This window comes from Bos indicus x Bos taurus, chromosome 5 (genome assembly GCF_003369695.1).
Source record: "Bos indicus x Bos taurus breed Angus x Brahman F1 hybrid chromosome 5, Bos_hybrid_MaternalHap_v2.0, whole genome shotgun sequence".
Lineage (NCBI taxonomy): Eukaryota > Metazoa > Chordata > Mammalia > Artiodactyla > Bovidae > Bos > Bos indicus x Bos taurus.
This window is the reverse complement of record NC_040080.1, coordinates 59,316,083-59,330,245: the sequence shown is the minus strand read 5'-3', so window position 1 is coordinate 59,330,245 and position 14,163 is coordinate 59,316,083. Positions and strand designations below refer to the sequence as shown.

General features: G+C 39.8%; 1 protein-coding gene across 10 annotated transcripts in view; it reads left to right on the top strand.

The window, feature by feature from the left end:
* The window catches only part of CFAP54 (cilia and flagella associated protein 54), a 312,031-nt gene that overhangs the window by 185,267 nt on the left and 112,601 nt on the right, over positions 1-14,163 (top strand). For 9 of the 10 annotated variants that reach the window (XM_027542095.1, XM_027542091.1, XM_027542096.1 and 6 more), the window contains 3 exons: positions 635-757; positions 6,223-6,276; positions 11,433-11,640. In XM_027542095.1, coding sequence (XP_027397896.1) covers positions 635-757; positions 6,223-6,276; positions 11,433-11,640 — 385 coding nt within the window. The remainder of the gene's footprint in view (positions 1-634; positions 758-6,222; positions 6,277-11,432; positions 11,641-14,163) is intronic. The other variant, XM_027542092.1, reaches the window with a different exon arrangement.

Sequence of the window (14,163 nt, the reverse complement as noted above, 5' to 3'; positions counted from 1 at the left end):
TTGTCTTTGTTTGAAACCATATTTTGTTGTTGCTGTTCAGTTGCTCAGTCATGTCCAACTCTTTGTGACCCCATGGACTGCAGCATGCCAGGCTTCCCGGTCCTTCACTGTCTCCTGGAGTTTGCTCAAACTCATGTCCATTGAGTCAGTGATGCCATCCACCTGTCTCATGCCCTGCCGTCCTGTTCTCCTCTTGCCCTCAATCTTTCCTAGCATCAGTGTCTTTTCTGATGAGTCTTTTCCAATGAGTTGGTGACATCAGGTGGCCAAAGTGTTAGCCATACTTTACCATGGGGACAAAAGGATGAAGTAAATTATTTAAAATGCTTCCATGTCTATCTTATTTCTTTAAATGTGTTTGCATCTGTAATTACTGATGAATGGCCATTGTCTTGAAAAGTCACTTGCTGTGATTCCCTAGTTTTCTTGGTCTCTGTACACATGAGCTGGCTTAGGGACAGAAACATGCATCTCCACAACCGTGTTGTCTGAATGCTACCTTGTAATGCATTACCAATACGAAGCAGACATCTTGGATCTCAGAAAGTTGATGATTTTTCTCTAAAATTTTAATTTTGTAAGTAAAACAAATGGTTTAATTTAGTATCTCTCTTTTGTTTTCTTTCCTTTAAAGATAGAAGTCCTTACAGATTTAGGATTCTTTTCCGAAGCCTTTCATGAGCTATCCCAGATATTTTATGCGAAAAACACACCTTCTTCAGTACCCACCAGCTGTAAACCTACTGGAAAAATGAAGGTAATCCTGCCGATTTAATTCAAAGCTGTTTTTTAACCTTTTCAAGGTCATTTTGAAAACTACATTCCTAAAATCTAGGAAATCCTTCCACTAATGGTATTTACAAGTCTCTGGCACTGCAGGCTTCTTTTAAGTCTGATTATTGTACTAATCGTTCAGTAGTGTCTGACTCTTTGCCACACCATGGACTCCTCTGTCCATGACAGCCTCCTCTGTCATGGAATTCTCCAGGCAAGAATTCTGGAGTGAGTTGTCATACCCTTCTCCAGGGGATCTTCCTGACCTAGGGATCAAACCCTGGTCTCCCTCATTGCAGGCAGATTCTTAACCGTGTGAGCCACCAAGACTGATTAGAGCTAACCGCAGACATGCACAAGGCTTCCTTTGCCTAAAATGGAGGGGTGGGTGTCAAGACAGGGATGGGAGTGTGGTCTGGGTGTAGGTTTTGACTGTGGAATTTTGACTCTGTGTTATCATGGAATGTCTCAAGGGACATATTTATTAGCCACTGCCTCTTAGACTTTTGAATCTGAGCTTGTAATTTCTAATTAATATTTTTAGTCAAAACAGTCTCTCTTCAAGTTTTATTTGGATATTTTTATTTATATATTAATACTTTATACCAAAAAGTTAAACACATGTTCAAATTTCTTCTGATTTTTATGAGGAGAAAATGTTCTAGTTTGTCAAGCCTTATTGGACTGGGAGAGAGTTTTACCTGGCTTGCTTAATTGGTATTTGTAAATTGCGTAAGTGAAGCATCCTTGAAAATGAATGTGTGTGTAGTCACTCAGTCGTGTTTGACTCCTTGTGACCCATGGACTGTAGCCCACCAAGCTCTTCTGTCCATGGAATTCTTCAGGCAAGAATACTGGAGTGGGTTGCCATTCCCTTCTCCAGGGGATCTTCCCAACCCAGGGACTGAATACTGACCTTTAAATTTAAATCAGAGTGAGCTATCATCATTTTCCTCTGCTTTGGTGTTTTTGGTGATCTGGGAATCACTGGATGATCTTGCTTAGGTTAGATATTTGGACGCTCATACACAGGCCAGCAATAAAGGAAACAGGAGAAGGGAACAAGTCAGTTTCCTAGGAGGGACCATGTGTGTGAGGAGTGAGACTGACAGGCACAACACACGCTGGTGGGATTCAGATTTGGAGGAACTAAAAGAAACTGTGCAGTGGCTATACATCTTGAGAAATACTTGCATAGGCTGACAGTATATTTACATATGATGCACACATTACTTCAGTGTGTCCCACTAAAATGTTGCTACTTTTTCTCAATATGACTGCTACATTGTTAATATTTATTGTACTGAGGTAACCTAAGAGGAAGGTTTCCCTAGTGGCTCAGACAGTGAAGGATCTGCCTACAATGTGGGAGACCCAGGTTTGATTTTTTCACTTTTTAGCCTAAGAGGGACATTCAGTAGGTGATAGCATGTGTGTGTGTGTCTATACACCTACAGTTTCAACCAACCATGGTTCAAAATATTCGGAAAAAAATTCCAGAAAGTTCCAAAAGGTAAATATAAATTTGCCTGCTAGCAATTGCTTACATAGCATTTACATTGTATTTACAGTTACTTACATAGCATTTACATTGAATTAGACATTATAAATAATCTAAAGATGATTTAAGGTATATGGGAGGATACACCTAAGATATGTGCAAATACTGTGCTATTTCATGTAAGTAGTTAAGCATTGCAGATTTTGGTAAAGGAGGTTGGGGGGTGAATCCTGGAATCAGTCCTCCACTGTATTTCTATCTAGTTAGCTGTCTATCTGGGAGTCTGTTGGGTTTTTTGGTTCAAATAATTTTATGGCCCAAATAATTTATCTTGTTACCTGGGTTAAATGATCAGTGTTTTCTTGTTTGTTTCTCAAGCAACAACCTTTCCTTATTGAAATAGTTTTGTTATTAAAATCATATTTTAATTCATTGAAAATTATTTATTGAATGCTGACTGAATATAGGCACTATTCCAGACATGGAGCCAGAACCATGGAAAGATAAATGGAGTTCTTGCCTTGCTGAAGGCACATTACCATTGGATGGTCTAGTGAGGAAGACAAATAATAAGCATATTAAGCACACAACTATATGTCAGATGGTGACAATGGCGTGAAGGCTGATCAAGCTGAGTTGAGGGGATAGGAAGTGGCCAGAGTGGTGGGCGAATGTCTTATTGAGGGTGGTTTGGGAAATCTAATAAGGAGTAGAAGATTTGAGGGAACAACCTTCCAAATAAGAGGAAGTACAAGAGGAAAGGCCTGGAAGATGTGGTTGTGGAAAACTAGAGAGGCCACATGAGGCTGGGCCCAGACTGGAGAGAAAGTAGAGGACAGGGCAGCACCCAGGAGCTAGGTCATATTGGATCACACAGGGCTGGGTGAGGACTAGAGTTTGCTGTGAATATGAGAAACCTGGTAAAGCTTTGAAAGAGGACTGACGCAATAGTGGTAAGTTTCATAGAACCATTTGCTTGCTATTTGGGGAATGGATGGTGGATGAGGTTGAGTATAAATAGCGAGACCAGGGAGAAGGGCTTTGCAAATGAGCTGAGTGAGACATGACAGTGGTTAGAGGTAAACGGGGTGGAAGGAAAGAAATGTGGTGAAGTTCTAGATGTGTAGCTAAGGCAGAGCTGACAGCATTTGCTGATGCTGGTTGAGATATAGGAGGTAAGAGAAAGAAGTTAAGCATGACCACACAGCTTCAACATGAGCAGCTGGTAGGAAAGTGTTTTCATTGACTGAAATGGGGAGTCCTGCTGCTCTGAGGCAGGGTGGAGCATGTTAAGTATGAGATTCCTAATAGACAAACAGGTGGAGAGGCTGCCTGTGTAGGTGCAGAGAGTATATGATTCAGAGGAGGGCTGCAGGTAAATTTGGGAGCATTAACAGAGAGTTAAAAAATCATGGGACTGGATGAAATCAGCTGGGGACCAAGGCAGAGTGAAAAGTAGAAGTCAGAGGACTGGATGTTGGGATCCTCCACACTTAGGGTCCAGAAGACAAGAAGGAAAGGGAAGTCAGCTGGGTAGAATGGGAAGCAAGAGAAAGTTTTCAGTAGTCACTGGTATCACCAAAGCAAATAAACAAGCAGCCTGAAACTCACGTGCTCAGTCACTTCAGTTGTGTCCAACTCTTTGTGACATATGGACTATATAGCCCGCCAATCCAAACTGAAACTTATGTATACAGATAAATTCCAAACTTCATTTTTTTAATCAACTCATTTGCGTAAGACAAAAGTGGGGGCAAATTGTCTCCTGATGGACTGTGACTTCATATTTTTTATTCTCAAAGTTATTGTGCAGCTTTCCAGCTTCAGTTGGGAATTTAGAAAGCGTAATTAAAAGAGGAAGTGCATTCAGGGTTTATAATTAAAATAGGTGCCAATGTTATTAGGCTGCAGGCTAGTTATTTAAAGAAAGGATTAATGAATTAGATTTCAGTGTAAAAGCAGTTACTGAAAAAAAAATCTTACAGATTATGATTGGACTTTTCACAGGCTTTTAAAAAATTCTATTTTTAAACATACTCATATTGAGTTTCTGTTCTCATCACCAAATCTAAAGTCCTGTCATTAAACTTCTTTAAATTATATCACCAGAAGTCTCACCATGGATTTGCTTACTCACTTTTCAATGTATTCAAGGAAATAAAGACTATCTTAAAAAAAAAAAAAAGAAATGTCTTTAAACGCTTACCAACACTTTCTTCCCTTTAGAGCTATGTGTGATGTCTTGATTTAGAGGTCCCTCAAAAGCAGATCCTGAAATAAAGATTTGGGAACACGTAGTGTGGTCAGGGGACTTCCCTTATGGTTCAGGTGGTAAAAAATGCACCTGCAATGTGGGAAACCTAGGTTTGATCCCTGAGTTGGGAAGATCTCCTGGAGAAGGGAAAGCCTACCCACTCCAGTATTCTGGCCTGGAGAATTCCATGGACTATATAAATATAGTCCATGAGGTCACAAGAGTCTGACACGACTGATCAACTTTCACTTTCACAGTGTGTTTGGGCGGTGACTCCAGGAAGAACTGTGAGTAAGGGGGAAAGTCAGACAGCGAAATAAGGAAAACCACTCCAAAGAGTGTTAATGAGATCACTGCCATGGCAGTCGGGGCCACGGAGAGACAGTCCCTCACCCCTCATGGGTAGTGGCTGCTCCTTACGTGTCCAGCCTCTCCTGAAACTCTCTTATGGCCGCAGACCACCCTCAGGTAGAGAGGTCCAGGTGGTTGAAGTAGGATACCATCCACATATGAGTGACCTATTCATGGAAGATGCTGGTGACTTCCAGGTGACCAAGAGGATGTGAGTGAGGTATTAGTATTGATGCCTGAGAACAAGTGCCTTTTAAAAAGGTCTTCCGTACCAAGGGGGATGCACACTCATAATGAGACAACAATGTTCTGCAGCAAATGAATAGAATGTTTTCTAAGGCAACATTATATTTAGAACATATTAGCAGGTAATTCACAAACAAGGAAAGAACCACAAAAAGCATCATTCTGAAGAGTAATACAATTTTACCTCAAACTGGCAAAAAAAAAAAATATATAGGCGCTAATATGCAATGCCATTGAAACTGCACTAATCCTTTTCATACAATGTGGGTGGAAGGTAAACTGAGCTGTGAGTGTGTGTTAGTCGCTCAGTCATGTCTGACTCTTTGTGACCCTATGGACTATAGTCCGCCAGTCTCCTCTGTCCATGGGATTTTCCAGGCAAGAATACTGGAATGGGTTGCCATTTCGTATTCCAGGGGATCTTCCCAACACAGGGATGGAATCCGGGTCTCCTGCACTTCAGGCAGATTCTTTACTGTCTCAGCCACCAGGGAAGCCTCTTATTCTTATGACCCAGCACTTCTGCTTCCAGGAATCTATTCAAAGGTGCTAATCAGAAATACTCATCACCAATATTATTTAGTACAGGGCTGAATGGTGGGGTGAAGGTGGAAGTGGTCCTCTTTGCCTCACAATAGGCAAGAGGATAAGTTATTATGCTACTGCGATTGGCCAAAATGTTCTCTCAGGTTTTTCCATGGGATGTTACAGAAAAACCCAAACAAACTTTTGGCCAACACCAGTACATTCGTAGGCTAGAGTGTCATTGAGCTGTTGGATGAGGTTTACAAATAACTTAATGGCTTGAGAAAATAATTATGATGTAACATTTAGTGAAAAGGAACACAAATCCATGTATAAAGCTTTAAAATACATCAGAAGGAAGTTGGTAGTAAAGACACCAAGATATTAACATTAACAACCTAAAGATTTTTTGCTTTCTTCTTTATACTATACTTGCCTTTTCTGACTAGAGCATGTATTACTTTTATAGTAAAAATGGTATTTTAAAATAGCTTTAGAACACATTAACGTTTTCATCTAAAGGGCCACTCAGTACTCTTGTTTCTAATGTTAACATTTTGTATATTGACAGCTATTTCAATCATTTGACTCGGGAAAACCTCTTATTAGTAAAGAGAATCTGCAGGTAAGGATAACATTTTATAAACCTTGGCTATTTAGTGTGGATAATTTTTGAGTCATTTCCATCTATTTGGTGTGTATAATCTTTGTTTTTGAGCACTGCTGTGAATATATTCTTCTATTCTAGTAAAGGGGTTTTACCTCCAAATACTGAAGCCAGCGGTACAGTTGGACCCAAACTGATCTGCTTTTCAGATACAACAAGCATCAATTATTGCTCCTCAATTTTTCAGTTATACATGCATCGTCAGTGTCTTATCTAGCCACGCCAAACATCTAATATTTATCTTAGTTACCTAGTAGCTTTGATCATAAGTAAAGGATTTTCTAATGGGCCACCTGTTCAGTACTGCTTTTACTTAGACCCTTGCCCCAGTCTGAGATGGCCTCTCAACCAGTGTTTGGAAGGTTTTCTTTTCTTTTCTTTTTCAGTTTTTTACTGGAATGTAATCAACACATATTGTTGTGTAAATGTGAGGTGCACAACTGCATTGATTTGATACTTTTATGTATTGCACTATGATTTCCCCTGCAGGGTTAGCTAAAGGAATATTTTCATATAGCATTTTCATAAACAATTCCTCTGACTTTCCCACTACTTTTTACAAAGAGAGGACCAGATTGCCCATCTCATTAAGTTTGTTCTTGTCAATAATTGAATGATTGGGTTTTAAGTTTTTGATGTCCTATGAGCATTTAAGTATATTTTTTCAAGTCATTAAAAAAAATCTTAAGAGTACCAACTATTTGTTCCACTAGAAAGTGTTAATGTGGAAGGTTGGTATGGTGATCATTGTTAATGGAATTGCAGATAGGTGAGTGGTTCATACAGCTAGGTGATGGTTAATGCATCTAGCCAGACACATGTAGTTTTCATTTTTTTTTTTGCTCAGAAATAGCATTCTGTTTCACTAAGTATTAATTTTTATGAAATAATTTTGAGAGACATTTCCTCAAAATTGCTTTATTTTTTCTTCCATAATTTTGATATATCCACCTTTTATTAAATATGTAATCTTATTACTTTTCTATTATTGTTCATTTTATTCCACAAACTTCACTTTTAATTATCCTTCAGGTGACTCATTGTTTTTGTCTTAAAATTTGTTTTAATTTACAACCAAGTTGCCTGACATGGAAGAGCTGGTATTAGGAAGATACAGGTACATATTCAACTTTCATTTTAGTGTTCTGAGACCTTGGAATGTTTCAGAATATTTATTTCTTTCCAGTCATAAATGCCAGGGCATCCTGAAAACACTTCTTTTGGTTTTGGTTATAAAAGTGGTTTGGGGTATAAACAGAATGTCTGTCTGATTTTTTTTTTTTTTAAGAGACTGACAGTATAATGGAAAACCGATTTCTATTAGCTAATTAATTAAAACAGAACTGCTGGTCTGCTTAAGATGCTTCAGATTACATTTTATATTTTCTGTAGAAAGAGAGAGAAAAGAGTGTTAGATAGCATTACTAATTAATCTTCTTTTGATCCTCAAGTGTTTGTGTGTAATTGTCAGGGCTCATTAAATCACTGTTTGCTGTGGATAAAAAAGAGAAACCTTCTCCTACACATCCCTCCACCCCTAACCAGTCTGAAGTTCCTTTTTCTAGATGGAGAATGTCAGCCATTTTCCTAGTACACCCATTTGTTACCAAATCAGTCTCAGAGTTGCTCCATGTCTGGTTCTGATGTGGATATTGTTTTCCACCCTTTACAAGAGGTTAAGCAGGGAGAATGAACAACAGCAACAGACCTCCCCACTGCCAGCATTGGCTCAAAATCTCTCAAACGATGAGATTTTTATTTTTCAGTTTGCATAAGGCAAATAATTTCCTTCTTTTTAGAATCGATAGTCCTGGCATCTGCTTTTTATATTAATTTAACAAATATTTACCAAGAGCCTGTTGTGTACAAAGCACATTCTTGAGCTGTCAAATAAATGCATCAGTTAATCAACAATACGGATTCCAAGCCCTCAGAGAACTTATAGTTTAGTGGGCAAGACTAGTAATAAACATGATATATGTCTAAACATTATAAATGAGTAAATTATGTAGTATGTTAGAAGGTGAACCATGCTGCAGGGGACAATGAACCTAGCAGCCAATAAAGAGGGTACGCTGGAGTTGTAATTTTGAATGAGGCAATCAGCTTAGTCATCACTGAGGTGACATTGGTGAACAGACCTGAAGCAGATAAAGTTGCAAGTCATATGAAATCTGGAGAAAGAATAATCTTAGAACAGGCTACAGTGGGTGCAAAGGCCCTGAGGCAGGATCGCCTACTTAGTGAGGGACACCTTGGCCAGTGTTCCTTGAGTTGTGTGAGTGATGGGAGAACAGTAGGAGACGGGTCAGAGAGGTAACGGGGTGGCTAGTGATGGGGTGCCCAAATGGAGAAGGGCCTTGTAGGGCTTTCATCATCCAGGCTCTTACTCTGAACAAAAGGAGGAGCCACTGGAAGATTCAGGGCAGAGGTGTAGCCTGATCTACTTTTTTTTTTAAATTTATAATTTATTAATTTTTGACTGTTCTGGGTCTTCTCTGCTGCACAGACTTTTCTCTAGTTGCAGAGTGTAGGGACTCCTCTCTAGTTGTGGTACATGGCCTTCTCATTGCAGTGGCTTCGTTTGTTGCAGAGCACGTGGGCTCAGTAGCTGAGGCTCCTGGTTTCAAGAGCATATGCTCAGTAGTTGTGGCACGTGGGCTTTGTTGTTCCACAGTATGTGGGATCTTCCTGAATCAGGGATCAAACCCATGTCCCCTACATTGGTAGGCGGATACTTTATCACTGAGCCACCAGGGAAGCCCTACTTATGTTTTAAAGGGATCATTTTAGCTAATCTGTGGAGTCTACTGTGTGTGTCAGGTACTATTATGGTGCTGTCAATCAGACACATTAGCCAATAAACAATATAGACAAATTCTCAGTCCTCATAGAGCTTATATTTTGTGTGTGTGTGGTGGGGGATGGAAATCAGGAATAAAATTTTGGACATGTTGAGTTTGAGATGTAAGAATTGAGTCAGAAGTTGATTACACGAGTCTTGAGTTAGAAGAGAAGTTGGAGCTAGACACAAAAATGTAGGACTTAGCATTTAGATGAGATTAAAAGCATGAGCCTGATTAAGATCATCTAAGGGGAGAGAATGAGGATACAGAAGGGGACCAAGCCCTGGGACACTACAATACTTAGAGGTCTAGGAGAAGAGGAGGAACCAGCAAAGAAGACTGAAAAGGAGGAGTGGATAGAGTAGGAAAAGAAGCAAGGGAGTGTGGTGGCTTGGAAGCCAAGAGAGGAACATTTTCAAAAGAGGGAAGGTTTAATAGTGTCAAATATTGCTGACAAATGCAGTCCTGTAATTCACCAAGTCTTAAACATTCATTTTAATAAAACATTTAATAGCTCTGCAGTTAGAATGCATTTTACAGTTGCAGGCATATGAATGTTTAATTGGCATATAAAATAATGGTGTCTTAGATTAACATAACATAGCATATGAAGCAGGCTTCCCTGGTGGCTCAGACGGTAAAGAATCCGCCTATAAGGCAGGAGTCCCAGGTTTGGAAGGGACTCCTTGGGTCCTTCCTTTGGGTCAGGAAGATCCCCTGAAGAAGGGAATGGCTACTCACTCCAGTATTCTTGCCTATGAAAACTAAGAATTGAACAATGGCTTTAGCCTAGAGTAGGCCATTGATGACTTTGAACAGAGGATTTCAATGTAAGGATGAAGTATGTTTACAAGAAAATGAAAGGAGAGAGATTGGAATAGTGACAACCTTGTAGGTTGTTGTTGTAAACAAAAGAGAAAATTCGGGTAGTAAATGGAGAGGGAAGTCAGAATGTAGAGAGTTAATCGGTTTTTAAAATGGAGAAGACAGAGTACTGATGAGAATGTCTCTGTAGAAAGGAAACATTTTTTACAAATTGAAGTATAGTTGATATACCATGTTGTATTAATTTCTGCTGTACAGCAAAGTGATTGAGTTATACACATATATACATTCTTTTTCATATTCTTTCTCATTACAGTTTATCATAGGATACTGAATTTAGTTCTCTGCATTCTACAGCTATAGGACCTTGTTGTTTATCCATTCCACATATAATATAGCTTACATATGCTAACTCCAAATTTTCAGTGTATCCCTTCCCTCCCTCCTTCCCTTGGCAAACACAATTCTGTTTACTGTGTCTGTGAGTCTGTTCCTGTTTTATAGATAAGTTTGCTCATGTCATATTTTAGATTCCACGTGTGAGTGATATCATGTGGCATTTGTCAGAAAGGGAACACTTACACTGTAGGAGAGAATGGCTTATCAGACTGGTGGGGATGGGACTGATGACCTAAGTAGCGGCACCAGCCTTAGGGAGCAGGGAGGAAGGCAGGGCAGTGAGGCAGGTGCGTGGGGAGGTGGAGCTGCGGGGTCTGTGGGCACTACTCTGACTGCTTCAATTTGCTCATTTGAGTAGAGGAAGCACGGTTATTTGCTGGGAGGGGCATGGGGGAAGAAGTGTTAGAATTTAGAAACAAAAAGGGCATGAAGTGGTTGTCTAAGGAGAGAGCAAGAGTGAATGGACTGGGAAAATGTAGGATGATGACAGGTGGCACTGAGGCTTGGTCAGGAATGTAAAGTGGGACCACTTAGAACAATTGCCAAGGAAGTGTCTGTGTGCAAGGGAGGGGGCCAGGAAGTTGAGGGAGTCCTCAGCTGGGCATTCTCATGATTGACCCAGAATCTAAGCTGGGAAGGGGTTGCTTGTCTACCTGCTCTTCCTCCTCTTCCAACCTGTGAGCCCTAATTCACTTGAGCTAAAGCAGAGCGGCCAACATGCCTGGCTGGTGAGCTTTTTTAGTTGCTCTATTTTGTCCCCTCCTCGATGCCAGCACCAGGTTCACTCTCATTGCGTGGCAGGGCTGACCTTGTGGGGCAGGTCACCCACTGGTGAGGAACGGCAGTAGTACTGTGGACCTGCTGGCATTGTTGTGATATCATGTTTCTCTCAATGGACTTGCCAATTACAGTCCCTCGTGTCTAGCCCTCCATTCTTTCATCCTGTGCCAAATAAGGACTGTAGAAGGACTGAAGCTAATAATATCTGAGAACAGTATTTTACTACTTTTCCTGATTTTCTTTTTTTTTTCTCCATTGTTTTAGGCACTTGATGATTTAATAAATAAAGGAATGCCTGTAATTCTGACTACAGTCAGCCAGCAACATCTCTTAAATAAGTTTTTAGTTGTTAAAGCATACTTTTTCATAAATGTGGCTGCAACAATAAATTGTGTCCCAGAACAGACAATGAAACCAGTCGGCCATGGAGTTATGAATGAGAAAAGCAAACCAAATCTTCCAAACTTGAAAGGTAACGATTTATTTTATTTTTGCTTATTTCTCTTTTTATTTCCTTTCCCTTCCAATTCCCCACTCTACCCACTATAGTCCATATAAACATTCTAGCAGGTATTCTTTCATAGTTTTCTCTGAGTTCACTTAATGACACACATATGTGCTTATGTCTAGGTGCCATATCCACCAATTTATCTGCATATATGTCTACTTTTTTTACATTATGTGCAGTTGACCCTGGAACAACACAGGTTGGAATTGCGCAGGTCCACTGGTTTATTAAATTTTTTCAATAGTGAATATTTCAATACTGCAAATCTGTGGTTGGTTGACTGCAGATGCTAAACTGTGGATATAGAGGACTGTCTATACCAAGCACCGAGTATAAATTATACATGGATTTTTGACTGCATGGAGGGTCAGTGCCCCTAACCTCTATGTTGATCAACGGTCAGGTGCACATACAAAATCAGATTTGTCATTTGCTTAAGAGATGACGTATTTTTAATTTTTCTGCTTTTTGCAGTTTTTATGTAGAAAACTTTGCTAAGCCACCCCAAGTCAACTGCTTTGCTTTGTCTCCTATCTTGGCTGTGTGGTATTCTATGCTGTGAACATCCCATGATTTATTCAACCATTCCTTTGTTGTATGTTCATTTTGTTTCCAGGATATGGAGTATTTGCATATCGCTAGATACTGCCATATCCAGGGATATGCAGAAGCACTACATATCCATATTATAGTATATATTTCTATGGGATAAGATATCCATGGATGGAATTTATAGCCCATATATACATACAAAACTATATAAGCATTTTGCAAATGTAATAATGTTGCCTTAAAATAGTTTTTTTTAACTACTAAGTATGATATTAACTGTCCTTGATCAGGTAGAGGAATTTCTCTTCTGTTCCTAAGTTGTTGAGTAAGATTTTATTATGAAAGGGTGTTCAGTTCAGTTCAGTTCAGTCACTCAGTTGTGTCCGACTCTTTGCGACCCCATAGACTGCAGCATACCAGGCTTCCCAACATACCAACTCCTGGAGTTTACTCAAACTCACGCCCATCGAGTCAGTGATGGCATCCAACCATCTCATCCTCTGTCATCCTCTTCTCCTCCTGCCTTCCATCTTTCCCAGCATCAGGGTCTTTTCCAATGAGTCAGTTCTTCTCATCAGGTGGCCAAAGTATTGGAGTTTCAGCTTCAGTATTAGTACTTCCAATGAATATTCAGGACTGATTTCCTTTAGTATGGACTGGTTGTATCTCCTTGCAGTCCAAGGGACTCTCAAGAATCTTCTCCAACACCACAGTTCAAAAGCATCTATTCTTCAGCATTCAGCTTTCTTTATAGTCCGATTCTCACATCCACACATGACTACTGGAAAAACCATAGTTTTGTCAGCAATGTCTCTGCTTTTTAATATGCTGTCTAGGTTGGTCATAGCTTTTCTTCCAAGGAGCAAGCATCTTTTAATTTCATGGCTGCAGTCACCACCTGGAGTGATTTTGGAGCCCAAGAAAATAAGTCTGTCACTGTTTCCATTGTTTACCCATCTGTTTGCCATGAAGTGATGGGACCAGATGCCACGATCATAGTTTTTGAAAGTTGAGTTTTAAGCCAGCTTTTTCACTTTCCTCTTTCACTTTCATCAAGTGGCTCTTTAGTTTCTCTTCGCTTTCTGCCATAAAGGTGGTATCATCTGTGTATCTAAAGTTATTGATATTTCTCCTGGCAATCTTGATTCCAGATTGTGCTTTATCCAGCCCAGCATTTTGCATGATGTACTCTGCATATAAGTTAAATATAGTGTTGGATTTTATTAAATGTTTTTCCTGTGTCTATTAAGATGATTATATGTTTTTTATTTTGTATTCTATCAATAGGGTGTATTGGTTGATTTTTGAGTGTTTAATCATCTTTGCTTTCTTGGGATAAATCCCACTGGTCATGGTGTAAAATCTTTATATATATTCCTGGATTGTTTTCTAGGATTTTCTTAAAGATTTTTGCATCCATATTCATATGATATATTATGTAGTTTTTTCTTATGATGTCTTTGTCTAGTTTTGGTATCAGAATAATATTGACCTCTGTTTTAAAGTGTAAGTTTTATTATTATTCAGGTATGGTAAGGCCAACTGTGGAGAAGGAAATGGCAACCCACTCCAGTATTCTTGCCTTGATAATCCTGTGGACAGAGGAGCCTGGCGGGTTACAGTCCATGGGATCACAGAGTTGGATACGACTGAGCGACTAACACTTTCACACAAACGCTTAAGGCCAACAGATCAGGAACTGACTGCCAGTGAAAACATAGTTTGTTACTTAGAGCCCCCAAGAGGGAGGGGCCTAATACAACATGGGACCGCTGCTCAGGAGGCAGAGAGGGCCAGAGGAAGATGTGGGTCAGACTCTTCCCGGGGTTTCTCCATACCAACCTTCAGGCATTTGTCTTCTATCCTTGTCTCTCTCACAGTTTCCCTTAGGGAAGAAGACCACAACCCAGATCTTTCTTCTGGGCCCTCCATCCT